We start from the raw sequence: 27,512 nt of genomic DNA on the forward strand, positions 1-27,512 counted from the left end.
CGAATCCTGTGCTTTTATTCAGCCGGACCCTGGAAGGGAGCGGGCCAGAGGGAGTGGTGGGGGAGGCACGGCGGCAGCGTCCACATCAGACTAACCCTAACCCTAACCCTCTCGGAGCCTCGCTGTCCTCACCTGGGAACCGGCATCGCTGTTCCCACTCACAGTGCTGGTGTGAGCTTCACTGAGCCCCTCCTATACAGTGCGCCAGCCCGGCCTGTCTCCCCACACTGGCATGCAAGCTTTAAGAGCCCAAGGGCTAGGCACGAAGATAGTATAAAATTATAAACGAAAATGGCATAACAAGAGAAGTAGGCAATGTGTTTATGGAGGTCAGCATGGTCTCCGAGGGCTCAGGATGCCGAGCTAAGCAACCCAGACTTTACCCTCTGGGCAATGGGAGCCAAGGAGGGTGTTCGGGGAGGGGTAGAGCTGCACTGTGTGTTAGGAAGTGATGCGTTTGGGGAATGGGTTGGCAGGGAGAGGGATAGGGTCCCGGGAGGTGTTGCAGTGGCCTGTGGTACCAGCAGGTGTCTCCGCAGGCCAGCTGGCGCTAGGACACTGGACACTGGACACTAGGGCGAGGTGTGCCACCAGGGGCCCAGTGCAGTGGAGAGGAGGGGAGTGGCCGCCAGGGGGCCGCCCGCACCTGCTGGGCCTGCTGCAGCAGCTCCATGCGCTCCCGCAGCACCTGGCTGTCGAACTCCCGGCTCTGCCTCAGGATCTGCCGGCGCACCTTCTCCACGGCAGCCTGCAGGGCCTCCCGCTGGCCGGCGCTCAGCGCCTCGTCGGCCCTCCGGCCCGGCTCCTGCTGCAGCGCGCTGTACAGCGTGGCCTCCAGCTCCTGGATTTTCTGAGCGGCCCAAATCACACAGATGGGGGACAGTCACAAAGGGGTGACAGGAGCAGCCAGTGCCCCGGCCAGGACCCCGCAGCTCAGGGAGTCTGAGCCGGGCGGAGCGGGACAGAATGCGGGCCCCAAGCACAGCAGCCGGCAGTCACAGCGCCGGAGGAGGGCACCCCAGGGCAAACGTCCCTGAGCACATGGCTTCCTGGATCCAAGGGCAATAGAACAAACAAATCTAACCCACCCCCAAACTGTGTGATTCAGCTGGTCCTTATTTGACCCCTGGCTTCCAACTTCCTCCCCAAGCTTGGGGACATGTGCCCCTTCGTGAAGGGGACCAAGGAGGGATCCGTCTCAACTCACTCACTGTTGGTTTTCAGCTGGCTACTTAGGTCACTGTTTTACCCCCAAAGCAAATAGCAGCCATGTTCCAACTGCCCCCTGTGCCCCCTCAAAAGGGGGACAGACGCCCTTTGTTAGCAGGGTGTCAGAGATTAACGGCCAGCTGGAGGGTCCCGAGGTTTAATCATCAGAGTTTAATCATCAGAGTTTAATTATCAGAGGGGCCAGGGGCCATTTCTGTTCAACCTCACAGCAAGACACAAACACAGGCGCCTTTCGGAAAGTCTAGTGACGACACAGTGAACCTTCTTCTCCGCCTCCCTAACCCCGCCCACATCCCTTCCTGAGGGACAGCCCTGTCCTAAGACAGCACAGAGTGGCCATCAGTTCGGATGGAAACTGACCAGAAGAGACCAGAGGGGGTTTGAGGGAGCAGGGGGGCAGTCAGTGCAGGCGACCCTCTGCCACCGTGTAGCCACCCGCTCCTGCAGCCACCTCGGGCGTCAGCAGGCTGAGCTAACTCCCTGCAGGAGCTCCAGGCTCCGGGCCCACCTGGCTGGGGCTGAGTTCCACCCACCAGCTTTACCATCCTCTCTCTACCCCAGCAGTCGCCCCGGGGAAGTTAGCCAGTGGGAGTCCATTCCCTGGCGTGCAGAGGGGCCCCATGTCGGCCGCACGCAGAGCGGGAGTCTGCCTGTGCCTGCTGGGCCAGCCCCTCCCATTCAGTGTCCCAGCCGCTCGGGGACCCCCGTGTCACCAGCTGTCAGCCAGAACCCCAGCACCCAGTCCAGAAGCTCCACTGTGCGCCTGCCCCGTCTCACTCGGCTCGGTGACCAAGGAACGCAGGTGTGCCCCAGCTGGGTGCTCTCCTGCCAGGCTCACGGTACTGCCACCCCCTTGGAACATGTACCGCCCTGCAGGTGACCTCAATCCAGCGCTGCGTGGGCTGTGTGGGCGCGCCAGCCCGCCTCAGGCCCTGGCCCATCTGGGGTGCGAATGTAGCAGGACGGGCATGCAGAGGGGCCTCCCCGGCAGGACCGGGCCTCTGAGGCCCCTGGGGCCCTTCTGCACGGGGTGCTTAGCCTACGGGGGTGCACACCAAGGTTTCCAACGTACTGGGAAACAGCTGTCTTAGAAGACGTCCCTTGGGAAGAGGGCCCCAGGACCCAGTGGCCTCGGCAGACCGCTTGCCAACGCTCGCCTTCAGCTCAGCCCACACTCTAGCATATCGAGGACCCAGCCGTCCTTCAGAGTTTTCCGAACTCAGCGAGTTGCATTCCCCACCCCACTTTTGGGGCCTGAAGTTCCTGTAATGTCTTTTGAAATCCCAGTTCTCAGACTTCTGGGGAAATTCTAGGCGAAGGCAGGGCTGCACGGCAGAGAGGACGTGGGAAGTGGGCTGGAGGAGGCGGGGGCACTTGCAAAAGGGTCAGACTGCACAAAATCCAGAAGAAACCACAAGCATGCGAGAAGGCGAGAGGAGGCTGAGCGTGTTTCCATCTTTAAATCGCCCGTAAACACCACTCTAACGTGGTCCGCCCAGAGGGAAGACCGCGAGGGAAGAGGCCACATCCTGGGGAGGGTCAGTCCGTTCTGACCTCCGGATCTCCTGGGGCCCCTCAAGCCTCAGAGCTGGGACACGAGGGCCAAGGGTCACACGAGGTGTCCAGCCTCAGGCCCCGGAGTTCCCATCTGGGCTAAGCCCTGGCGACCACTCTCTGTCTCCCCGGAGGTGCTCCCAGAAATGGGGGTGTGAATGTTTCCAGTTATCAGCCGCGTATCTTAGGCATAAACCCATGTCGCAAATGCTTTTAACTACGAGGGACCTGGGCAGAGACTGGCTCCAGGCTTCCTAGATCGCCCTGCTTCTTCCTACAAGGGGCGGCACTGAACTCCGAATCCCAGCCACTGTGGGGACTTCCTGGGCAGGCCCATCACCTCGTCACCCCACCCCCGCCCCACCCCGGGAAAGAGTTTCCCTCTGGAATGCGAGTGTCCTCAAAGCCATATGACCCATGAACCTGCACTTGATCATTTATGGCAGTCACCAGAACCAATCTCGTGGCAAAAACACAATGTTGCAGAAGACCTTACAAATACTTTCTGTTCTGATGGCCAGCTGGCCCCAGCCATTGCTTCGGCTCCGTCCTTCTGTGCCTGTCGCTCCTGCCTATTGGTAGGGAGACTTGCTTTGAGGTTTTAAACAGGAATAAACATTTAAGTATAAACAAACCTAAGAAAGACAGGTTTTTTCCATTCATCTGAAACGATTACTAGAATGAATAAGCATGTCTAAAGAAACCATCAGGCTAGCTATTTTTGAAAATCACGAGTGATTTGGAAACATCAGTAATTTATCTGCGCAGTCCTTCCCGTCACCACGGGAAGGTGGCATTTTCATGGCTCCCACACGACGAGGGTGATCATGGCTCCCACACGACGAGGGTGAGGACCCTAAATGCAGTCTCAGCCCCGAAGGACAAGGCTGACTCTGCTATGGCGCCCACAAAGGCCAAGCGCCCGCCCACACGGGTCCTACCAGGTAGGCCTGGTCCAGGGCCTGCTTCCGGTAGTCCAGCTCCTCCTCCAGGTAGCCCTTCTGCTGGCTGAACAGGGCCTGGAAAAGGGGAGGCGTCCGAGGTCAAGAGTGGCGTGAGAACTGGCCCAGCGTGGCTCTTCAGAGCCACCTGCTCCCCTTGGCCACAGTGACAGTCTCCTCCAGTTGGGGACCCGAGCCTCGGGTGAGAAGGAGTGGGCAGTCTGCCTGGCTGGCTCCCTGTGGAAGCCCCTCGCTGAGCCTCACAGGCCCCAGAACCCGGATTGAGCCTGTCCCCGCTCTCGGCTTCCTCTCTCTCGTGGGCTCTGCCTGGAGGGAGGGTCCCTCCCAACCTGGTTCCCAAACCCAGATCTCAGGAATCCTTCTCTGTTCCTCTTGCCGCCACCTGGTGGCTCCTGAAGACCATCGCATCAGTTCCCGGGTGCAGCTCTTCTTCCCCCCACCCCCACCCGCCAGTGAAATCATCCCGTCACCCACGTGCTGACTAGAAACACTGCCCTAGGCCCCGCCCCACCCTCCAAGTCACACTCCCAGTCCCCAAGCACTGTCTCTCCAGGTTGCAAATCTCTTTCCAGTGTGAGTATCGGGGATTCGGGGTTGGAGCTCACATACTGCAGCCGCTTGATTTCCTAGAGGCAGAAACCAGGTCCGAGAGGACCAGGGCCTTGCCCCGGATGCCCAGGGCCTGGTGACAGGTAGGACTAAACGCCCAGGCCCGGCATTCCAGCCCAGGGCTTGTTCCACATGGTGAGCTGCTCCAGGCCTGTGCTGTTCCTTCCACCCCATCCCGGCCTCTCACGCCCACTAAGAAAATTCAAACTGGCCTTTGCGGGCTCAGCAACTCTCCCCTGGCATCCCCACCTGGGTGAGCTGGCGCCCTGCCCTGTGCGCCCGCCCACAGACACCCCCTGCGGTCCCTCCACCCAGCAGCCCAGTGCGGGGGAGGCTGGACCCCCACTTGCGGGTGAGGAAGCTCAGGTCCAGTGTGCGTCTCCTGGGCTCGCACAGCCTGTAAGAGACAGTGCAGACTGGAGCCGAGTGCCTCCGTATGACCAACGTGCCTCTCCTGATGTCACCTGGCATGTGGCTGTCACTCACGAGCACACGGCCGCATGGGATTGCAGTAGGGGCCCTGCTTACTTGGTACGGAACCCCTAAACCAGGCAAGGATAGCAGAGACTCCCCAAATCCACAGTAAGCGAATAATGAAGCTGATAATTAGTTACCCAGAGCAACGCCAAGGCAATGGAGACACTTGCAAATAAAGAACGTGAAAGCACGGGCCAGCCTTCCCGGGGGGCTAGTCCCCAGGCTCCTTCAGCCTCCTCTGTCCCGGGGGCGGGGTCTTTTACCTTCTCCTTCTCCAGGTCCAGCATCTTCTGGGTCAGGGCTGCCTCGGTCACCTCTATTTGCTTCAGCCACTGGAAAAGAGCAAGGACACAGGAGCAGCCATGAGACCCAGCGCCCGCTGGGGCTCCTCCTGAGGCTGGGCGTACAGGGGACCGCCTCCTAGATGGGCCCCTGGCTGCTGTGGGAGCCTGGCTGGCACACAGCGGACCCAAGCATGGAAGGCTCCTCGTGTGGGCATCGGGGACCCAGCAGCTGGGCAGCAGGGGTCACCGTGGCTCCTCTGCCCAGTGCTGTGCTGGTGGCTTCCTGCCTGGGGCCCCACCCGGCCCCCACACAGCCACCCCGGCGAGCAGTGGCACTGCCCCATTTAGCAGAGAAGGACGATGCGGACTTAGTCACTCGTCCCAGATCACACAGGCGGGGAACAGGGGTTCTGAACCTAGCCCTCGGCACTCCCCCTCTGCAGACCCCAGGGTGTGTCTGAGCAGCCGGGTGCACCCTGGGATGCAGGCAGAGCAGAGGTCCAGCTGGGCAGGGGTGCTGGCTGCAAGGGCCTGAGGGCCCCCCACATACTGAGTACCACGGTGCACCTGCCAAGGGGTGACAGGAGGCAGGTGTGCAGGCGAGTCCTTGTGAGGAGCCCACCTGAGAGATAGGAAGCAGTCCACCTGAGAGATGGCCGGGTGCCTAGGCCTGCGGGGGCTGTGCAGGGGCCCTGGCTGGACCTCAGGCCGGAAAGTGTGTGGTTGCCCTTGTTGCTAAAGCCAGTAAGCCTCCCTGCCCCCTGCTGCCTTTCCTGATGCCCAGCCCCCCTCAGCTGCCAGCTGTTCCTCCTCCTCCTCCCGGAGCTCTTGGTTTCCTGGGAACCCCACCCTTAACCATCCCCATTCACCTGCCCCCCACTGCTCTCTCTGCCCCTCTGAAATGTCTCCCCAGCCCAGCCTGCCTCACCACAGGCCTCCCCAGTACCCCCTTCACCCAAACCCCGACTCTGGGGCCAGCCATACCCACTCTCTTCCCAAAAGTTGCCACCATCTCCTCTCACAAAGCCTCCCACCACGCTCCCACCCTGTTGCCCCCTCCCAGCTCAGGCCCGCTCTCAGCCAGCCACAGGCTCACTCGAGATCTTTCTCTGCCAGCCCCCCAGCCTGTAGGTTCTCTCAGAAACAAGTGTCTACTCCTGGACCTCCCTGTCCCATCTCCCCGTCCCTCCTGACAACCTCCAGCCCACACACAAGCCAAGCCGCCCTTCACCTGGGCCTTTACACGTGCTGGCTCTCTCCACCTGGACCACCCCACCCCTCCCAGCCCTGCTCTCAGCCCCAGGCCTTCTGGAGCCTGCTGCTGCCTCCTCCCAGGGCCCATGTCACGGTGTGAATGCCTGTCACAAGAACTTGCCTTGCACTGTCTCCCTCCCACACTAGCCCTCTGAGATCAGGGGCCACATGGGTGCGTTCTGCTCAATTTCCTTCCCCAGGAAGAGGTGGCTGCCCGACATTCCTGGACGCGGGCGGATGTGAGGGTGTGGAGGCCCGGGGGGTTATGTGCTGGCCCCACAAAGGAGAGAGACTTGATAAAGCTACAGTCCCAGAGGCTCCCCACATACGTCCCAGCACACCCGGTCCCCAGGGCAGCCCCAGGGCCAGCAGCGGAAGCAGGCGCCCGCAGCGCCGTGTCAGACTTGGCTGAGAGGGTGTGTGGCGTCTCTGAAACAGGGTAGCATGTTTTTTTGGGGGAAAAATATTTCATTCTTAGTATCACAATGTAAGCAGCCAGGAAGTAAATAAAATTAAATGGGAAAACCCAGTTTTAAGTTACTGTGACAAGCTACTCTCAGAATGGGTTTTATAAAACGGAATGTCAGGTTCCCCCTGTTGTTTAAGAGCAGGTTTGCTGTGCGTATGATGCGTCCACGAAAAACCCCGACCAGCCCTTTCCGGCACGTGGGAGAGGGAGTGAGGACAAATTCGGGCGTGAGCACCTTGGGCAGGCGAGGTCGTGACTTTCTTATCAAGAAGGCTCCCACGTCTCTTGGGCCTTATTCCCAGGGCTGGAACCGGAATGCTCACATTCTGCGTCTCCCCCAGCAGGGATGGGGGGACAGGGACCCCCACCTTCCCAAAACCTTAGAGCAAAGGTGGGCCAGCCCCACAGGCCTGGCAGGGGTGCCCTGCCCCCACTAGCTCTCACAAGCCCACCGGTGCAGGGTCTGATCCCCAGAGCTGAGGGGTGGGGCTCCCTCCTCTGAACCCAACTTCTCCTGCAGAGAAGGGTCCCAAGACCTACTCCAGGCCACCTGTTAGAGAGTTTGACCATGCCTCACGCCTGAGCCTCGTTCTCTGATCCCATTATCAGGGAGAATATGGATTTTTAAAACCTTTCATCTTCCCTGGCTGCTGTGGCTCAGTGGATTGAGCGCCAGACTGCAAAGCAAAGGGTTGCCAGTTCGATTCCCAGTCAGGGCACATGCCTGGGTTTCAGGCCAGGTACCCCAGTAGGGGGTGCGTGAGAGGCAACCACACAATGATGTTTCTCTCCCTCTCTTTCTCTCTCTCCCTTCCCCTCTCTCTAAAAATAAATAAATAAAATCTTTAAAAGAAAAAAAAAAAACCTTTCATCTTTCTGATTGTCTTTGAACTTGAGGAGAAAGAGGAGTGACTCACCATCACCTGTAAGCCCTCCCGTGTCCTGTGTTCAGGCCTCTCTGCCCACACACGCACTCTGAGGGGGTGGGGTCAACGAGAGCGTCCAGGAAGATCGTGGGACATCGAATAGCTGGAGTGGTGCCCGTGCCCCTTCCACACGGCAGCCTTGCGCCTCTGACTAGAAAACCGAGGTGGACCTGCTTGCTCAGGTCCTAGTTTGAGTGACACTTTTTAAACTGTGGGGGTGCTGACCGAGGAGTCGTGCAGGCAGGGCCACTGATCCCTCCGGGGGCTATTCTTCAATGCTCATCAGCTGCAGGGTGACCAGTGCATCCCTGTTTGCAGGGGACGGTCCCTATTTCAGCACTAAGTTCCCACGTCTCAGGAAAACCCTCGGTCCCAAGCCACCTGGACAGGGCGTCACCCCAGCTGTCTGCCACCACTGTCAGCGGTACCAGGGACCTACTCTCCCTTTGGGGCCCACTCTCAGCACGACAATCTCTCTAAGGGGGCAACGGATGGCGCCTCCCAGACGTTTGATCTTTACTCACAGACACGGGGCAAGAAGACACAGATGTAAGTCCAGTCCCCCCAAAACAATCCCAGATGGGGAGTCGGGCCCCCGTCCGCAGGGCCCCAGGCACCACCCGCTGCTCCCACCCACCCTTGTGCGGTTTCGGGAGGAGCTGGCAGGTGAGGGGGTGGGCACGGAGCGTGGTGCCCGGCTGAGCCACTCGGCAGGATGCACGGTCGGGGCAAGACGGGCAGCAGCTGGGAGGGTCTAGAGAAAGGGGGTGGGGGCGCAGGCACAAAGACAACAGGAGCCCCACTTCCTCAGCGAACCGGGGGGATGTGTGGCTAATCTCACTGGTTGCTAGGGGTGGGGGAGCGCTGAGGATTTAAGCCTGGGGGCAAGGCTGTGGGTCTGGAACACCCACCATTGGCTGGGGTGCGGAAGGAGCCCATCAGGAGGGACCCTGGTGGGAGAACCCTCAGCGAGGCTGTGAACTTCCCAAGGGGCCGTGTTCCAGGAGACTCTGGGGGTTGGAGAGAGGAAGACCCCTCCACACACACCCACTGCCCCAGCCCCACCCAGAACCAGCCACCCCTTGTCCCCCGCAGTTCCGCTCTTTGCTCCCCACCCACAAGCATTGCTCCAGCACCTCCAGCCCCTAAGCTTTGGCTTCACCAGGTGCTCCTAGCAACACAATCCGTGCTCCAATAGGCTCTGCCCTCCCCCCGACTGACCCTGCAAGGCTCACGGCTGGCAGCTGAGGCTCAGGGACATCCAGAGCAACCCCTGCAGCGCTGGCTAGGGCTGGGCTGAGATCCACCCCAGAGGGAGGGCTGCTGAGCACGGGGAGGGACCAGGGGTTTGACACGGCCACACCCTCTGGGCGTGCAGAGGGCTCAGAGTGTCAGTGAGTGGTCGAGCAAATGCCCAATAAACCGTGTCCTAAGTGTCTGCTCAGCACTTCACCTCACACCGCCCGGGGCCCTGTGGCGGGGGGCGCCGACAGCGGCACGTGGGTCTGCTGGTGAGAGGGGTGTCCGCTGCAGGCACACACCCTGCGCTGATGCTGCGTGGCCACCTGCACTGCGTGCACCTCCACCAGCCAGGTGAGGCATCCCCCACCCCATGTTCACCTGAGGACACAGTCACTCGGAAGTCCCCATTTACCACCTGCGTGGCCTCGGGCAAGGCTCTGCTGGAGTCTGCTAGCGGCCTTTCTGTTTGAAACACCCCCACCCAAAGACTCCAGAGGAGCCCCAGTGAAGACGGGGAAACACGTCATCGCTATAAAACCGACGTTTTCCAGTTGAACCCAGGCTTTGAAAGGGGAATACCGGTGGGGGGACATAAAACGCTGTGTGCACCTAAAATACCCTAAACCCATGTGAAAGGTGAACAATCCAGGGCTGCGTTTTCAGCAAAGATGGCGTAAGCTTATTATCTTTAGTGTGTAAAGCACGCAGAGAAGTCAGAAAGAAAACCCGTAATTACGACAAATACGTATTGAGTGAATCGATGAGCAACAAACACACCCAGTGGGAAACTGTCCAAAGACATGGAATCACCACGCACGGGGAGGAAGAAAATGGGTGATACTCAACCAGCACTCAACAGCACCGGCAAGCGGAGGAACGAAAATGAGAACGTTGATATCGCGGAGCCTCCGCCGGGCCCCTCGGCGGCGCTCCCCACGGGGATTTCACGCCGTGTGGAGCCGGAAACCAGCATCGCGGTCCCACTCGCGGGGCACCAGCCCGGACACCGGGCTGACAGATGCGAAGTGCTTACAGACTGCCTTGCCCAGCAGCCCAGCGAGCCACTTCCAGAATCTACCCTGTGGGAGTGGTTTGAATTGTAGATGGAAACTTAGGGGAAGCACTGTTCACCGCTGCGTGACATAAATAGGAAAAAAGTGTCTTAGAGCGGAAAGAGGATGGGGTGACTCAGGGCGTGGCCGCACAGTGGGGCGGGGCGGGGGTGCTTGTGAAGCAGGGGAAACGCTGGAAGTCAAGTACGAGGAGTTCAAGGACGTTTAGAAAACAGGCACGGGGACGTGTGGAAGGAGGTACACCAAAAGTTTGGGGGCGGTTTCCCGGGCCGGGGGTTATCTCCTGCAGTCTCTAAGTTTTCAACCATGGGCGTGGATGACTTGCGGTCAGAAAACAGAACGGCGTGCAGGTGCGCATGCAGACGCAGACGCGGGACAGACGCGCATGCCACCACGCGAAGCGAGACACCGGTGTGCAGTCCCGCCCGGCGCTGCGCGGCTCGGACGGGGCGACAGACGCGACGCCACGGCTCTCTACCTTCTCACACAGGGCTAGCACGGTTCCGGCTTGGATTATGGCAACCTGCTCTTCATTCCTCAAATTCTACAACACAGAAACGGGCAAGGGTGTCTGAGAACGGACCCCGCGGACGGTCGGCGCTAGGCCGTCCCCGGGGTCAGCCCCCACTGTCTCAGGGGCCAGACTTGAAAGCGGGGTCGTCCTGTCCGATCTGAGGGCCAGCCCTCCGCTTGGGAACGTGTCACCGAGAGGCATCACGCCCACCCTTCAGGAAGGTGAGAACATCACTTTGTCATTTTGGAAATCTCGAAGGGTTTCACTTTCTTTCTGGGTGTTCTCTTCAAGGCCTCACTCATGGACTACGAGGGGGACCTCCCTCAAGAACCCCACTTCGGACGAAGGCGGACCCAGCCACCCCCACAGGCACATGGCCCTCCAAAAGCCTTCCATCGCACTTAGGAGCTCTCTTAAATTAGAAAGAAAGAAAGAAAAACAAAGAAAAAAACCGAAAGCCACACGGAGCACACCCAAATCAAAACAGGGACACAAAACTGGGACCCGGCCGCTCATAGTTACCCCGTTATCGCCAAGGATATCTAACTTCTTCATAAGTTCAGAAATATTCACATCCTGGAAGAGATTTCCAACGTTCACGGGTGAGTGAGCCACGAAGGACCTCCACGCCTCGCTCTAGAGTCACCGCCTCGCGCCTCCCCGACGCACCGCGCCCTCCGTGTCCCTCACTGCCGACAGTGGCCCAGGCTCATCTACCAGCGCCTTTGGGGGTGGGGCGGGGTGGGGTAGGGGAGAAGAGGCTGGTAACGGCTGCTTCGGGGCTGAGTCTACATCCCTGCTTTCTCAAAAGGCCATGGAGTCCCGTGGGTCAGGAGGACCACGGGGCCCCGGGCACAGGGTGAACACTCGGCTGTCAGAACCACCACAGCACCCCCAGGTGGCAGGCACCACACTGCGCGCTTCTCTAGGTTAAGTGACCCCTCACTTCACGGTGTGGGCGCTGCCATCGGGCCTCCTTGATGAAGACACCAGGGCTCAGAGAGGTTACGGGCGCAGTGGGCAAGTGGGCGAGCCTGGGTCAGCCCTCCAGGCCACACCCCAAGCCTCTGTTCTTTTACCGTGGGCACAAATAGAGGAACGGTTGGTGATTCGCTAAAATAAAGAACTTCCGCAATGTGGTGGGGGGCCGGGGGTGTCCCTTTAAACTGAACTCCATCCCTGGCGCGAGGACACACCCCCGCACAGCCGGCAGCAGCAAAGCCACCCCACCCCGCACGCTACCTTCACTCCTTCCTGGTGACAGAACAGCTGGAGGGCGCTGCTGTTGCTCTCGGGGAAGGTGGTGATTTGGAGGTTAAAGGCTGGCGACCTCCGCTCTCTCTCCTGGGGAAAAGATTTCATTTAAAAACAGAACTTGATGGAATTGTTCACCACCTGCCATTTGTTCCCCCACGTTACTCAGCAGAACCGACTGATTCCAAGCTGGCAAAGATGGGACAGAAACGCTCACATTCAGACTATGATATTCTTGTCTGTGCCCGGCGGACCTCCTGGGGACACCTGCTTACCTCTCACCTGCACGGCTGGGGAGAAATGGTTAACGGAGGGCCAGGGGCGAGGAGGAAGCCCGGGGGTCACGCACCACCAGGAAATGCTCGGTAATAGTAAGTGCCAGAGGCCGCCAGCCAGGTGTGGTCCAGGTGCCCTGTGCCCTGGGCACGTCGTCACCTGAGGTAATGCGCACGCCGCCCCACAAGGCAGGTGTGACCCTTTCCTTTTGGAGACAGAGGTGGAGGCCAGCAGCGGGGCCAGGACCCTGGCTTTGCGTAGTGTTAAATGTCACCTGCTGACTTCGTTCACACTGCTTTAATTTTTCATTTTGGGGGACCACACGAACACCAGTGACCATTCCATCCCTAGATGGACAGGACATTTTCCTTCCTCAGTCACTAAGGAAGGAAGAGCAAGCGTTCTCCCAGGAGAGGTGCTTATTAGTCATCACGAGGTGACGTGTTTTCAGAAAGGACAGTAGGGGCGGGGAACCCAATTACTAGCAGGAATAAAACAACAGCCAGCAGCAGGCCGCTCTCAGGGGCGGCCACACGCACTGCCCTGCCACCTCGAGCTGCGGCCCGGCCCGCCAGCACAGGGGGGATCCGGCTGCCGTTCTGCTCTCAGAATTTCAGGAGGCCAGACGAGCCTGTTTCGGGCCTGCCTGCAGAACCTAGCCACAGACAGAACCGATGGCCTCCTTAGTCACTAGGGAGCGCAGTGTCCCAGATCTTAGATGAGCTAAAGGAGAGAGGAAGCCATTGACTCAATTCTATGTCCACGAAGCCCCAACCTGGCTCAGCTGGGCTTGAAACAGTTGAGAGAGAAAACCTTACTTCCCTAACCAGCCAAGAAGAAAACTCGCAGTGGCTCGGTCCTCGGGGGGGCCCTGGGTGGACCGAAATGTTATCTCCACAGAACAGGCCGCAAGAGAAGGCCGCGTTTAGTACGAAGTCAGAACATGGGTTTCTAATGGCTCTGAAGGACAGTGGAGCCACTTAAAAGAAACTTCTAGTAAGCCGAGCCATGCTTATGGAATTCTCACCAGAAAGAAGAGCAACAAAGTCCCGCGAAAGCTTTTCTAACAGCAGCGGATGTGCCAACAACCGCCTCGGCCGCACGTGACTGCCGATTTCGGCCACAGGAGTGGACGCGGCGCCCTCCCGCCAGCGAAGGGCGTGGAGCACCATAAGGGACACTCGGTCCTGAGACACTCGGCCACGGTGCACGCCAGCACGACAAAGTACACAAGGGAAAGGAAGTTCTAGCGCCAATGGAATTTGAACGGAAGCCAGGAAGAGGAAATGGAAGCAGAAACGCTGTGCGAGGGTCCCCCACATGCGAAGGGACCGAGGAGTCTGTCACCGCAGGTGCTGAGAGAGACCGGTCACAGCCTCACGTGAGGTTCAAAATGCCAATGTGTTTCAGTGGGAACGAACAACAAAAAGTGAGGATTATGAAACAGCAACATGGCCGCGAGGCAACACAGTAACACACCCAGGGAAGACGTCCAGGGGGAAGCAGGAAAGCCATCCACACCGTCACACGCAGTCCACCTCCGAGAGGAGAGGAGGACCTGAAGGGCTAACACGGCTTCTACCCGGGAACATCACTCAATCGCCCTCCAGGCCAAGGAGCACTTCTGAGGTGCAGTTTGCGATACAGGCAGCAATGCTGGAGTCCGATACGGCAACGCCCCGGCCTGGACTCACGGGGGGGAAAGAGCTGAAGCAGAGTGACGAGTTTTCCTAACTGCCTGCGCCAATGCCTCCTTTTGCCAGGTTTACTTACCTGCGTTTCCCTCGGCAAATAGAAAATGGGTCAAACTAGCAGTGAGCGCATTAGAGAGGCGGTTGCGAACCAGGTCAGAACCTGCCACGTCAAAAGGGGAGGCCCACGGCCTGCGAGGTCACGTTAAAAGGCGTCTGTCATTAACGACAGCAGCGCTTCGCTCCGGGCTTGCAGCGCATCCCGGGTGGCTAGGCGTGCGGGAAAGAAGTAGTTATGGAAATGAAACACAAATAAAAAAGGCAAAATATTGCAAAAACAAATTATTTTATTAAGTGCAAAACAAGCCGTAGGCAATAAATATATTAGCTCTGGTACATGTCCAAAGACTTCGGTGAGCATTCTCTCCAGAACATTTAAGGCAGTGAAATTATTCTGAACATACAGATTTAAAAAGGAAAAAGGAAGAAAGAAGGAAACAGCTATCACACGTCCCCCGGACACATGCGTGGAAACATCGGGAGCTTTACACGAGTTTCAGTTTGGGCTCAAAGAGAAAGTCTGTCCCGTTTGGGAGCTTACAACAGAGAGAGTCTCTTACTTCGAGCTCTAGCACTCGGAACTCTAGCAGCTCGTTCTGGTCCTTCGCGTCTTGCATTTCGTTCTTCAGCTGGTTCTCTTCCATTTCCAGCCTGTAAATCTAGAGCAGACACATCTGTGATTTAACGGGCGGGGGAACCGCTGTCCCTCACCGGGGCCACGAGGGGCCTGTCCCCGGTCATGGGCCAGCAGAGGAAAGGGCCCGTCCCCAGGGAGGGCCTTCCAGCTGAGGAGCGGGGTGGGCGCGGCGCGCAGAGGCTGCGGCCGGGTCGTCCCGAGTGAGAGCTTCCGGGGCCCCCGGAATTCAGCTGGCAGGACCAAGGAGAGAACACCTCTCCCCATGCACAGGGCCAATCCCATGGCAGTGTTCAGTCCTGTCCCAATGTCCCAACCGCTGTCAAGTAGCACAGGGTTAGGGGACAGACACACAGCTGGGGCTGGACCACAGCCCCCCGCCCCTGGCAAGCCAGGCCAGGCCTGTCCAGCCCTGGCATCTGGGACGTTTAAAAGCCAGGCCTACCCCAGGACTCACTCCTCCAGCGTGCGAAGAGAAGGCAACTCGGCAGGGGCAGGCCAGCAACAGTGGCTGCCCCGGGGCGGGCGGTGGGAGACGGGATTGGAACAAGTGGGCCTGAGGGCTCTTTGTGGACGGAGGGTGGAAAACGTTCTCAAACTGCACTGTGGAGAGGGCTGCACAACTCAGTAAATTTATGGGGGAAAAACCACTGAAGACAAGTAAGAAAAAACTTAAGCTAAGGGCCTGTCCCAAAGCATTAGATTGATTCCACAAGCTAACTCCTTGAGAGAGTTCTGGAAAGTTCCATGACTGAAGAGGGAAGGACAGGCTCAGCTCTGCCAGCCCCACGGCCCCCCTCCAAGAACGGGACTAGGATGGCCTGAGGGCCACCCATCATTCAGTGCCATAGGCCCCGCCCATGGGAGTGGGAAGGGCTCAGAAGCCTCTCAAGGACAAGCAGCCCTTACCACATCGGCAGCGCCCTGTGGTCCCCTCCCTGAGGACAGCACCAGGACCAGAGGCCGGGAGCCCCCAGGAACCGGGCTCTGATCTCCACGGGGAAGATGCGTCCCTCTCAGAGCTGGCCCAAGGGTGCCGCCAGGGGAGGGGCAGGGAGACTCTGGGGGCCACGTACCTTCTCCAGCAGCTCTTGGTTGGTTCTCAGGAGCAGCTGCTTCTCTTCGACCCATTTGGAATCCTAAGGAGAAGCACTCAGCATGTTCACACGCAGGGAAGCAAATCGGCGTTAAACAACAAAGTGTCAGAGGAAGGGCCACTTAATAAGGCCCGGGGACCTGGTTCTGCATCAGTGACAGAGAAATGGCCCATAGGATGGAGTCGGCTGGCAGACCGGTCTCCCGGCAGCCTGTGGGCCGGTGGCCGCATCCTGAGGGCTTTCCCACGCCATGGGCCACATCCCGACAGTGACACTTTTGCTCGTCCCCGTCCCTCGGCCAGTGCCACACTAACCACGCTCCTTTGCCTGGTCAAATCCCAATCAGATCAGTTCCCTGAGCCCATGCTGTGAGTGCGGTACCCCCAGCGCCTCACACTGCGCCCAGCACACCCCCAGTGCTCGAGAAAGACCGGAGGGTGGGTGGACAAACAGATGAAGACCCTTCCTCCTTCCCGTCTCTCTGGTCCGGGGCCACTGGACTTCTGTCAGCCTAAGAGGATGCTCCCCACCCCAGGGGACAGGTCTGAGCCCGGCTCTGCCTCTCTGCCATGTCCTGCTGCCACAGGCCGAACCAAATGCAGAGCAGGTGTACAGGGAGGTGACTCTGGCCTGAGAAGGGCACTGCCTGGATCTCCATGGGACAGTCACATGCAGAGTCCCCAGGCGAGGCCCTACATGACTGCCAGCTAGCGGACGGTGCCGGCCCCTCTCAGTTACATCTTCATCGTCAGCTGTGACCTTCCTCAGAGTCAAGTCAAAAAAGATTGTGAGCACCACCTTGCTTCTGGAATTGTGTCCTATTTTTGTGCGAACAAAGGGTGAGCCCAGTTAGGATTTCCTGGCTTGTTTTGAGTTTTTTAAAGGTCCACACACAGGCTTGCTAGCTGGGACGTTCTCGCCTGGGCTCCGCTAGTGCTTTGCCCTCTGATGTGTCAGGAACACACGGTCCAGTCCACAGAGTGTCCCCCGGCACCGAGGCCCAGGGACACCACCAAGGGGACAGAAGTGCCAAGAATCACAGAGCCCACTGCTCACCTGTCCTTTCTCAACCAGCAACTTCTCCAAATCTTCGATTTTGGCCTGATACCTTAGCAGGTCGGCTTGCAGCTGCTCCCGAGTCTGGAATGGAAAAGACCAGAAAGTAGGCAGGTCACCTCGGCTGCCTGGCTGAGATGCGGCCTGGATCGCACTGCAGCCCAGACCTTGGAGACGGGCCCTTTGGGAGGAGCGCGTGTTCAAACTTGGCCTACCTGGGTGCATGCAGGTCCTACCACCTACAGATGCCAAAGTTTTACGAACTGAAAGGCCTCGAGAAGCTGTTGGTTCCAACCCCTGGGTTTTATAGACAAGGACACTGAAGCCCGGAGAAGAGCCAGTTCCTTCCAGGGGCGGAGCGAGCCGGACGCCGGACACGTCAGGGTCTCAACCGGCTTCCGGGCCAAGTTCAGGGCTTGCTCGCCGAGCAGTCACCGACACTGCCAAGCACTGTCACACTTGCCAGTGCATTTCGTGGGCCCCTGATCACCCACGGAGGGGCCTGAAAGCTGAGCATGGGGTCACAGGCAGTGGTGGGGATGGGGACACACTGGAGACACACGTCCCATCTCAGGGGAACTGCCACCCAGCAGAAGCCTAGAGTTGCCGGAAGTTCTGAGCTTCTCTTGACTTTTACACGTTGGCAACTGGATACACTCTCTAACAAAAACCACACAGTTCGGCTCCCACCGAGCCCAGCCACGCGCCTCCTCCGGCCCACGGATTACAGGCTAAATGCCTCTTTGTGGCTCAGTTCTGTGGCTCAGCAGTGCCCTTCCCTACAACCGCCCTCACCACCCCCCATGGCTGCTGTGGACTGAAACGGGGGCGCCCTGGGGTGCCGCACTGGCTCCAGGGCGTGCTCTCTGCAGTCCCTCGCTCTCAGGTGGGAAGGCGAGCAGCACCTGGTCTGTGTGACTTCCCAAGGCGGGGTAAGAACCCGTAAGTGGAAGTTTCTGGAAGGCCGAGCTCAGCCTAGCACGAGGGCAGGCGTGGCCCAGACCTTGTGGGCCAGGAGTCCCTCTGAGTCTGAAGTCTGCAAGGATTCCCTACTGAGTGTTAAAATCGGACGCTTCTTGAGAGTGCATGGCATGTGTGACCTGTGTTGGATGGACTCACTTCCTCCTGCAGCTCCTGTTGGCCCCCTGAGGATGCCAAGGCAGCTCCCCTGAGGCCTGCCAGACGCTGTGGCGTTGCCATGACGAGGAACTTGTTAGGGGTCCCCATCACCTCTCAGAAACCACCCCCACCACCCCCCACAGGGCAACAAGGCAGAATTCCAGCAGCAGCCCGTGGCCGGGCACTCACCCGGGCCTCCCGCTCAGCGTCCAGCGTGCCCCCGACCTGCTCCTGCAGGAGGGCGTAGGCTCGCTGCAGGGCCTGGTACTCCCTGGTCAGCTGGCAGAACCTCAGCTCAGCCTCCTCTCGGCTGGTCGGCTGGGAAACAAGGAAGCGGGTGACTGGATGTGGCTCCCATGCCAGGGCCTAGACACACAACTGCTGCCGATGACGACGAGTTCCTGCCCGGTCACAGGCACGGGTCACCGGGGCCCCAGAGTGAAGGGCAGCCGGGAGCACAGGCAGTCCCCTCCCAGCTGCTCACCAGCCCCTGGGAATCTCCTGAGCCATGTGCCCGGGAGACAGGGCGAGGGCACCCAAGCCACCCTGCCTGCCGCCCACGTGACAGTCCCATATGCTCGAGCGAGGACGATGAGGAACAGGGTTTCGGTGTGAAAGACGCCTGTCACATACTGTCAGTGAAAAAAGCAAATCAAAAAGCGTGTGTCTGGCGTGGTCGCATTTTCCTAAAGAATTGCAGCTGCACTTGGTTGGTGAGGGGCGAGAAGGAGGCCACTCGTCACCCCTGGTGAACGAGCCGGGTCTCTCAGGGGAGTGTGAGGTGGGGCCTCAGCGGGGGTGCTGCCGGAGGCTGTGCTCTCCTGCTCACACCTCTCACAGTGTTAGCTCCTCTCCCACGCGAGAGTTGGCTCTACAGCGGGAGTGGCAACGGCGCAGCCTCCACTAGAGGGCGCGTGTGCCTCTGTGAGTGCGTGCACGTGCGTGCCTGTATGCAGAGCATCTGTGTGGATGTGCATGTGTGCGTGTGTGTGTGCACGTGTGGGGGGAGGAGGGACAGGCACCATGCAGCAATTTCACTAGCAAAGGCTGAGTCTCCCCGTGGTGGCCTCCCGTCTCCTCTGTGACGGAGAAGTCGGGGCTGGGGGAGGGAAACCACCCCCCGCGCCGCCTGGTCCCAGCCGTTCACCCCCTCCCCCCAGCACTAGGGGCTGTGGCATCGCCGGTCCTCTGGGCTCCCAGCGCTCAGGGGGCAGCAGGGGCTGGAAGCGCCCGGACCGGCATCGCAGGGCCGAGCGTTGCTTACGTCGTCCAGGTCCTCCTCGGGCGTGGCGGGGGCCCTGTCCGTCCGGTCTGTGTTGCAGGACGTTTCCGACAGTGTTTCCGAGTCCACAGACTCCTCGTCAAATCCAAAAAATGTCTCCACAACATGCTTCTGTAAAAGGCAGCGTGCGCGACATCAGGCGCACACTCAGAACTGCCAGGCCCCCAAGCTACCGCGCGCGCCACACGTCTGGGCCACAAGGGCCCCCAGGGCTGCGGGGTGGGGTTCCTGGTGTGCGGGGTGGGGAAGGAGGTGGCCAGAGGTGGGGGTGGGGGATAGGCTGCCGAAGTGGGCGCTGACCAGACCCCAGTTCTGGGCTTGGGAGCTGGTGACCTTATGCAAGTCACTTGCTCCTCTCAAAGGGACATAGAACGTTCATCTCATCTGTGAGCCAAAGCGAGGTCACGCGTGTGCTGTGCCGTGTGCTGACACTCGGCGCGTTTGTGCTAGGGGGTGGGGAGTGGGCTGGGGGGTGTCGAGTTCTAGCCGCCACACAGGAAAAAGTGAAAGACGCAGGGCCCACAGCAGGACCCCGGGGCTCTGACCGGCGGGGCAAGCACGGCCCAGGTCCCCACCAACCTGTGCTGAGAGGCAGTTTTCCTTCCACACCTTGTTGCAGGGCACTTAGACATTTGCAGAATCAGAAGGAAGAGTGTTATGGGTCCTCCCGCCCCCATCGCTCAGAGTCACGGGCGACTTTAATGCCACGGCATCACGACCCCCGGGTCACCCCACCCAGCCCTTCTCCCACCCCACTCGTTCACCCCGTGTGTATGCGTTCACCCGGCAAACCCGTGGGGGAGCACCTCCTATGGGTCAGACACTGGGTTGAGGGGGGCCTGGGGGAGACAGCACGGTCAGGACCAGGCCTGGTCCCGGCCACAGGGAGCTTCCGTCCCCTGGGGGCTGCAGACGTCCCCCTGCAATCTCCGGGTCCTCTTCTTCTAGGAACGGGGGCTCTTCCCCCAAAACAATCCCTGGGAAGAATTTCTTTTGTTTTTACAATCAATGGATGCTTCTCACAACCATGAAGGAAGAACCGTAACTAAACCCAGAGCCGAGCCCCAGGCTCCCACGGGTTTGTCCAGGGGCTCCTCCCCGCCCTCCACCAGCACTGGGGCCGGGGCGGGCACACCCCACAGGTGGAGCGCGCCTCTCGCTGCGCGTCTGCACCTCGTGCTCCAAAACGTAAGAAGAGTGTGTCTGGACCCACACACAGCTCACAGGGTGATTAAGGGATGATAATTCAGACGTCAGCGAGGGAGAGGAAGAGAGAGAGAGGAGGTGCCCGTACAGTTACCTGTGTCACCGGTACAGTTAGAGCCTGAAGAGGCCTCACTGGAGGTGGCCCACCACCACACGCCACTCACATACCCCTCCCTGCGCTTGGCGCATCTTCCTGCTGCTGCCTCCACCTCCTGCCGTGTTGTTGTTTTTAATGCACGCGGGGCAGGTACCGCCTCCTGAACTCCGGACTCCCCAGGAGCTCCACGGGCCTCGTGGGCAGTGACACACCCCCGCCACCTGCCACCCCCACAATCTAGCGTTCGCTCGTCACGGAGTTCCGTCCCTAGAGTTGCTCAGGCCCAAAGCCTAGGTGCCCCTCGGCACTGCACACCCTCACGCCTCTCTAGAGAAATCCTGTTGGCTCCGCCTCAGCCCAGAAGCCACCCACTCCCTGCTCCGGCCCCTGCATCTCAGTCTAGCCACTTCCTTTGTCACTGATGTTACAAAAACCACCTACCTGCCTGCTCCTACCCTGTCCTCCCCCCGACCCCGCCCCGTTCCGGAACCACGGTGTTCCAGCCACACTGTCCAGCATGCTCCTGAGCCTCCCACAGGCCTTCGCCCCATGTAGGCGCTCTCCTGCACTCCCCTGAGTCTGCACGAAGGCCACACCACGTCCTTCGGAGCCCGGCCCCAACCAGCCTGTCTAACCTATCTTTTCTCCCTGGTGCTCCTCACCGCCTGACATGAGACCTATTTTGCTTGTATGTTTATTACCTGTCTCCCCTGGGATATAAAAGCCCCACGGGGACAGGGAGTTTGCTCCCCGAGGGCTGGATGCGAGCTCTTTTGCTCGCACGGCGGCCCAGGGCCTGGCACACTCAGGAAACACGGGCTGTTAGATACGGGTCCACGAGTATCTCTGCAGTGGCCTCGACGCCACACTGGCTCGTGTCCCCACAGACCGTTTCAGGTGCGCGCGGTGCCCTTGCCTTCGGTCCCCTCCAGCACCAGCAGCGCAGCCGCCCGGCTGTGCGCCTGGCGGGCCTCACGGGTAAGAGTACGAGGACTGAAAAGGCTCCATCTATTTCAAACTCGTTCTTTGCTCCGAGTGGAGGCTGGAGACAACCACACGCCCAGCGCCCCTCCAGACGAGCCACCCGCCCCGCTGGGAAGGTTCCCTAGAGAGCAGTGGCCGTGGCACCGCAGCAGGGACACACCCTCCACGTTTCTCTGGCCACCTCTCCCTTCCTGTGAGCCCTGCTGCCTGCAGGCCTGTGGAGGCAGGTCCATGCTACAGCCAGCATTTGCTGGCCTGGACGGCCGGCCTCCTGTGGTGATGCAGGAAGGGCCCTGCCGGAGCGGTGGTAGAGCCCCTGGGACCATCGAGCTGCACACTCTCCGAAGGACCAGGAAAGGACCCCGCGCTGTGACAATCCCACTGTGATAACCCTGTCAACGACCTGGGCCGTCCTGGGGGCCAGTGACCCCGCGGGCCACCACCCAGGCGGATCTGACTGCTGAAACCCACGGACACTGGTTGATGCCCGATTGTGGAGCCCTCATGTGGGGCCTTAGCTGCCGACGCACCTTTAAGTCAGAGCTGCCTGTCCCCAGACCCCAGAAGGGCCCCTTAAAGCACAGCACCGTCCCAGAGACCGGGGCCCTGTGGTGGCATCTGCGGGGAGGGGGGAGGAAGCGGCTCTGAGGCAGAGGCCAAACCCAGACAGGCTTTCAGATTAGAATCCTGCGGCCACCAAGGGAAGGAGCCCACAAATTCGCAGCGCACGCAATGTCCACAGCAGCAGTGAGCTGACTGTGACCCCGCCCCCCACACCTCGTACACCAGGTGGACTGGGTCAGCTCGTTTCCTCAAGGGCCAGCTTTTTATTAGGGACTGTATTACACGGGAACAAAACGTGCCACATTACGGCGTGCCTTTTAATCTAAAAAACAAGAGAGAAAAGGGCATTCTACTGCTCCAGGTGAAAACCCCGTGCTGCCTTTGAAGGCGTCGCAACCGCTGCCTCACGCCGCACTTTCAGAATCTGTATGAACTGCCCCCACCCTCCTGCAAGGACGGAGACCAGCGTCGCCCAGAACACGCTGTGCCCCCCCCAACTGCTCATCCTGCCCAGCTTTAGAAGAGGCCAGTCTCCACCCCCCAGCTCCGGGGCGTCGCCTAAGAAACACGCTTTAGGGCCTGAGGCTCCGTCTGTCTCCTCCCGAACACATCCTCTGTCTGACTGGGCTGCCACGTCCTTTGCCACCAAAGTCTTGCCTTGCTGGCTCTTTTTACAAAATAATCCAAAATTTTTAAACACAGTTTGGGAAAAAGTGACTGGAAAGTATGTAAAGGGCTCCAATCAATGACACTTTGAATATGCAGAGGTTCTCGTTCTTAGCAGATCAAACAGGACTCAGAGGAAAAGAGGGGACCCCAAAATAACCGACCCTCAGCCTCCTCGCAGGGGCATCTCCCAGGACCGTCTGCAGAGCGAGCCGCCAGGCCCAGGGACGGGAGGCCCCCTGAGCCGGCCGCTTACCTTCGTGCCTGTAGGTGAGCTCCTGGCAGCCGGAGAAGTACAGGCAGACCAGCGTGCACAGGCAGAGGAAGAAGGAGAAGTACAGCACAAAGAGCAAGTACTCCATGGCGCGGGGCCCCACAGGTGTCTCCCGGCCAGAAGCCACGTCACCGGCACCAACACGCAGGCCTCTCTGCGCCCGGGAAAGAGCGCCCGTCCGCTCCCAAAGCACATCCACTCCCAAACACCCTCCTCTCCTTTGCCTCGGCCTGCCGAGGAGTGCTGAGGCTGGGGCTCGCAGCAGGTGTCCCTTCCGTGACAGGGACAACAGCTCTGGGGCAGATCAGGGGCTGAGGGGCCCGTTTCCAGGGCCCGATCCGGGTGTGAGTCACACGGGGCGGCTTGTGTGCTGGTTTATTCCCTGAGGGCTCTCCTCCTGCATGCCAGGCTCCCTGGGGCCCCTGTCGCCAAGGCCATTCCACAGGGGACCAGTCACCACCCTAGCAACGGTGACCCAGAGTGAGCTCCTCCAGGACCAGCCCAAACCCAGGAGGCGCCGCCTGCCTCGCGCACCTGGGAAATGTGTCCACTGTCCCCGACCACCCCATGTGCCCCAGCCTCTTCCACTTGGTCCCTGAGCCATCCCACCGGGACACTGCCCCTGGAACAGAGTCGGTCTCCCACCTGGGGTTGGTGGGGTGGGCACCTGTGAGAGTTTTGGAGAAGCCTCTCTGTGTATAACATCAAAAGCAAAAACTCTCACAGTGCGGGGTGGGCAATGGACAGATTTTTACCATTAAAAAAGTAAAACACATACTTTGAAATATAGTGACCCAATGTTAAAAGGCAAAGGACAATTCACAAAAGAAAAAATAAATACAGCCAAGTTCATATATACACACACACACACACACACACACACACATATATACATACTTCAGCTTTGATACTGCTTGACATTCTGTTCCTTCTAAAGAATCCAGGACATGCACTGTGCAACCCTCTCGTGCAATGTGCGCTACTTGGTGCTAAGCCTTTAAGTCGCACTTCCAAAAGGGGGGCCACCCATATGCAGCAGGGATGGGTTCACGGATGGGCCTGTGACCAAGGTGAGCCAAGGAGCACCAGCCTGGGACTTCTGCTGGAACCGCTGAGGAGATGCCATCCTGCCACAGAGGTTGCTAGGCATCTCCAGTGCCAGCTGCAGTGAGAGCTGCTACAGGTGTGTGGGCCACCACATGGGACAGCCATCCTGAGGAACAGACCCATCCAGAGGAAAGCAGAGTTGAAGGACAAAGAGAGGCAGGTTCCTGGCAATATCATGTGAGCGTCTGGATCCAGCCATGCCTGAAGCCATACCCTCTAGGCTTCCCAGTTATATAATTTTTTTTTTTTTTTTTTTTTTTTTTTTGGTTAAAGGACTGAGTTTTTGACCCTAGCAATACAAAGAAACGTAGCTAATGGGGAGGGGAAGATAATCCTAGAATCAAGCCATGTGCACACTGCTGAGTTCTGGGACAATCTGAAGGCTGGTTTCTCTCCAAGCTACCCTGCACCGGGACCTTCAAGCAAAGCCAAGGACAGCTGTGCCCATCAAAGGACACCAGCTGCAACTGCTGCTTGATCTGCCGGGGAGTCCTGGCTTTGCAGGAAGCATGAGATATGTCCAGTGGGCTGGCATCTGGATCTACTTAGACATCCCCCCCACTTCTGCCAGAAGCTTCTCATGGGCGGAGACCCTTCTCTGTGCTCTGTCACCTGACATTTCGCCATGCCCACGGCAGACACCCCACAGAGGATGGCTAGCATGGGGCAGGGGAGGGGGGAGAGAGGGGCTGAGAGCCAAACGGCCTTGGCCTTCACCACTGCGCCCGTGGTGGGTGCGAGCAGCCAAAGCCGTGGGCCAGTTCTGACAGGGCAGCACCTGGCCCAGGGAACCAGACTGGAGACCCCAGCTCTGCTCCCTGGGCTGCCTGGCAGACCACGTGGCCCCAATCCCAGCTCCCCTACACCCCTGTGACCCCTCACAAGCACCAGCATCCTCTGAGTCCTTCCCCAAACTGAGCCCCAGAGGGAGCCAAGCAGACTGACAACAGGATGCCATACCTCCTGCCAGCACAGAGGAGCGGGGACTGGGGAAGCCCAGAGGGCCGTCTAACCCTGTGGGGGCAGGGGGGCGAAGGCCTGGGGTCAGCTGAGCCCAATCTCCAGGGCTGAGCAGAAGGCAGCAGGCAGAGCAGGTGCACGGCAGGTGTAGGGCAGGTGCAGGATGGGTGCCTGAGCAGGAGTCTGGAGGGGAGGCAGCGTGGCAAGCCCCAGGGGCTGACACCAACATACACAGAGGGGAATGACGCCGGAGATGAGTGGGCTGAGTCCACAGGATCCCAGGAGGCCTTGAGGGCCTGGCCAGGGAGCCCCACCTTCATCCCCTGGGGTTTTAGGAAAAAGGTGGCAGGGCCAGACTTGTGCCTCAGAAAGCCGGTCCTGGCAGCGCTGGAGGGGAGGAGAAACGCTGACAGCAGGCAGAGCAGCCAGGGGCTGCTGCAGTGGACAGGCCAGGGCCTGAAGGAGGCACTGGAGACAGGTGAGCAAGCAGAGGCCTTGAGGAGGGGCAGGGCTGGAGTCAGGGAGCCTGGACCCCACCCCTCCCCACTGGGTCTGGGGTCCTTCCTGGCACCCCGCAGGAGGCCTCCCAGCCACTCCTCCCCGGAGACTGGGGCCCACCTGCAGGCTCACGCTGGGTGTGTGGTTTTGGCCCCGTGTGCGTCCACTGCCTGGAACCACCAGAAAGGGCTTGTCTGTTCCGGTCTTCAGGTGCAGCCCGGACGCTCAGCTGGATGAGGTGTCCTGGGCAGGCTCTGTGGCCCCAGCAAGCTGTCCTGACTTCAGCCATTGCTCACATGCCCAGTCCCTGCTGAGCTACTACCCTAAGCCTCCAGACGGCACGTTCAGCAGCCAGCAACACACAACTCATTGCCCGCCCACAGCAGCGCCATTTGGGGTCGGACCCTGGTGCCGGACCTTCTGCAGAACAAGCCTCCCCGCCACTAGGGTCCCTCTCCTGTAGCCCCTCAGGGGGGCTGACCAACAGGTTCCCTGGGCAGAGACGGCCAACGCCAGCCTTGTCCCAGAAGCCCGGTGGGGCAGGGTCAGCAGCCTCGGGGTGTGAAGGGCCCCCGGAAGACGAGGACTGACCTCTGCTCTGCCCTAACCACACCGTCAGCAAACCGGGGAGAGGATGTGGAAGTAGAGGAGCCCCTTCGGGGAGCTGCAGGCTCCGGGGAGCCTTGCAATATCTCTTCAGGGATGGGCTGTCAGACTTCCAAAAATTTCTGGAAACTTCAACACACTTCACCACGATACTCTGCTAAGCACAAGCCCAGGCAAAGCGGTCAAGCGCACGGGTGCAGCGGGGACAGAGAGTATGGGGCGTTTGAAGGGAGGAAGAAACCAGAGAACCCCCGCAGCCGGGGGGAGGGAGGAAAGGGAAGCCGCCCAGGCCTGGAGGTAGCTGGGGGACTGAAGAACCCACTCGGGTCCCTGATGGGTCCAAATTTCCGTTGCGTCCTGGCCGGACAAGCAGGGCCGAGTTGCAGGCTGGTGGGGACGGCCGTCTCCATTGGCCCATGAGGAAAACGCAGGAGGCTGGTGGGCCACACAAACTGTAAGTGGGAAGGACCCTGCATCTAACTGGTCTGCAAGGGGCATGAACAGTTTTAATTAGTGACCGACCACCCCTGTCCTTCTGGAACCACCCAGCATCCTACACACACATTCTTCCAGGAAAAGCAATTCTCTCGCTCAGTCACCACTATTTGGGGACCCCCAGCCTGTGCTGGGTGGTGACCAGACACGAAGGGCAGGACACAACAGGACACCCACAAGCCTGGCGAACAGCCGGCCAACCCTGGGCTTGTCAAGCCGTCCCCCATAAACACATTCAGGGGCCAGGAGAGGGAAATGGTCTTTTCCCACCCCGGGCACTCTGGTGTCGGCCTGAGAACACGGCCACAGCCCAACCACGGGCTTCCCGAACCCGCCCCTCAGCGGCTGCACGGGGTGCAGAAGGCTAGGCACACCCAGGTAGTGGGACAGGCTGAATCCCTTTAGAGTCGTGTTTAACCGCCTGTCCCTGGTGGCCATGGTGTTCACAGACACTACAAGCGGCCGTGAACAGGAAGCCACTTTTCCTAAGGGAGAGGGGACGCGTCACACCCTCCAATCCGCATGCTGGCTTCGGGGGGATCTGTCCCTGGGAGCAATCCTGAGGGGGCACCCGGCTTTCCGGTCAAAGGGAGCTCATGTGGCGACATTTACAGAAGCAGGAAGTCCAACAAGAGGAACGGGTGGTCACTTAACGACACGTTCAGGGAATAAGGCAGGACGGGCCCAGAGGGAGCGGCTGAGGCAGCTCACATCCTCTGGGGGCCCGAGGGGAGCAGACAGACGGACAGACACAGCAGGATGGTCGGCAAGTTCCGGCCCGTCTACTCGACGGATGACGGAGCCATGAAAACGCATGTTTGCGATGGCAGCGCTGCAGCGGGACAAACGCCTTACAGGGCGACGGGAAGTGAAAACGGTGCCAGCGGCACTCTGCAGTGACCGTCACATCACAAAAAGACGGAGTGGGAGGAGGCAGAGGCAGGCAGGGTCGGCGGGAGGACCCATTAAAGTACCACACGGGTCACCTTGCT

The 27,512-nt window shown here is 59.7% G+C and overlaps 2 protein-coding genes across 3 annotated transcripts in view; both read right to left on the bottom strand.

Moving 5' to 3' along the window:
• JAKMIP1 (janus kinase and microtubule interacting protein 1) overlaps nt 1-27,512 on the bottom strand; it is an 85,600-nt gene that overhangs the window by 5,863 nt on the left and 52,225 nt on the right. For both annotated transcript variants that reach the window (XM_045182880.3, XM_024573728.4), the window contains exons 9-19: nt 19,046-19,174; nt 17,971-18,099; nt 16,663-16,746; nt 15,586-15,648; nt 14,436-14,534; nt 11,837-11,938; nt 11,117-11,170; nt 10,559-10,624; nt 5,096-5,164; nt 3,726-3,803; nt 647-850 (exon numbers count right to left, since the gene is read on the bottom strand). In XM_045182880.3, coding sequence (XP_045038815.2) covers nt 647-850; nt 3,726-3,803; nt 5,096-5,164; nt 10,559-10,624; nt 11,117-11,170; nt 11,837-11,938; nt 14,436-14,534; nt 15,586-15,648; nt 16,663-16,746; nt 17,971-18,099; nt 19,046-19,174 — 1,077 coding nt within the window. The remainder of the gene's footprint in view (nt 1-646; nt 851-3,725; nt 3,804-5,095; nt 5,165-10,558; nt 10,625-11,116; nt 11,171-11,836; nt 11,939-14,435; nt 14,535-15,585; nt 15,649-16,662; nt 16,747-17,970; nt 18,100-19,045; nt 19,175-27,512) is intronic.
• LOC139440861 (uncharacterized) lies at nt 19,086-23,041 on the bottom strand. Its single transcript, XM_071221315.1, has 2 exons — nt 22,837-23,041; nt 19,086-19,174 (listed from the first exon to the last, which is right to left on the bottom strand). The coding sequence occupies exons 1-2, from the start codon at nt 22,940-22,942 to the stop codon at nt 19,143-19,145; spliced, it is 138 nt and encodes a 45-aa protein (XP_071077416.1). The 5' UTR covers nt 22,943-23,041; the 3' UTR covers nt 19,086-19,142.

The sequence above is a fragment of the Desmodus rotundus genome, chromosome 4, assembly GCF_022682495.2.
Source record: "Desmodus rotundus isolate HL8 chromosome 4, HLdesRot8A.1, whole genome shotgun sequence".
NCBI lineage: Eukaryota > Metazoa > Chordata > Mammalia > Chiroptera > Phyllostomidae > Desmodus > Desmodus rotundus.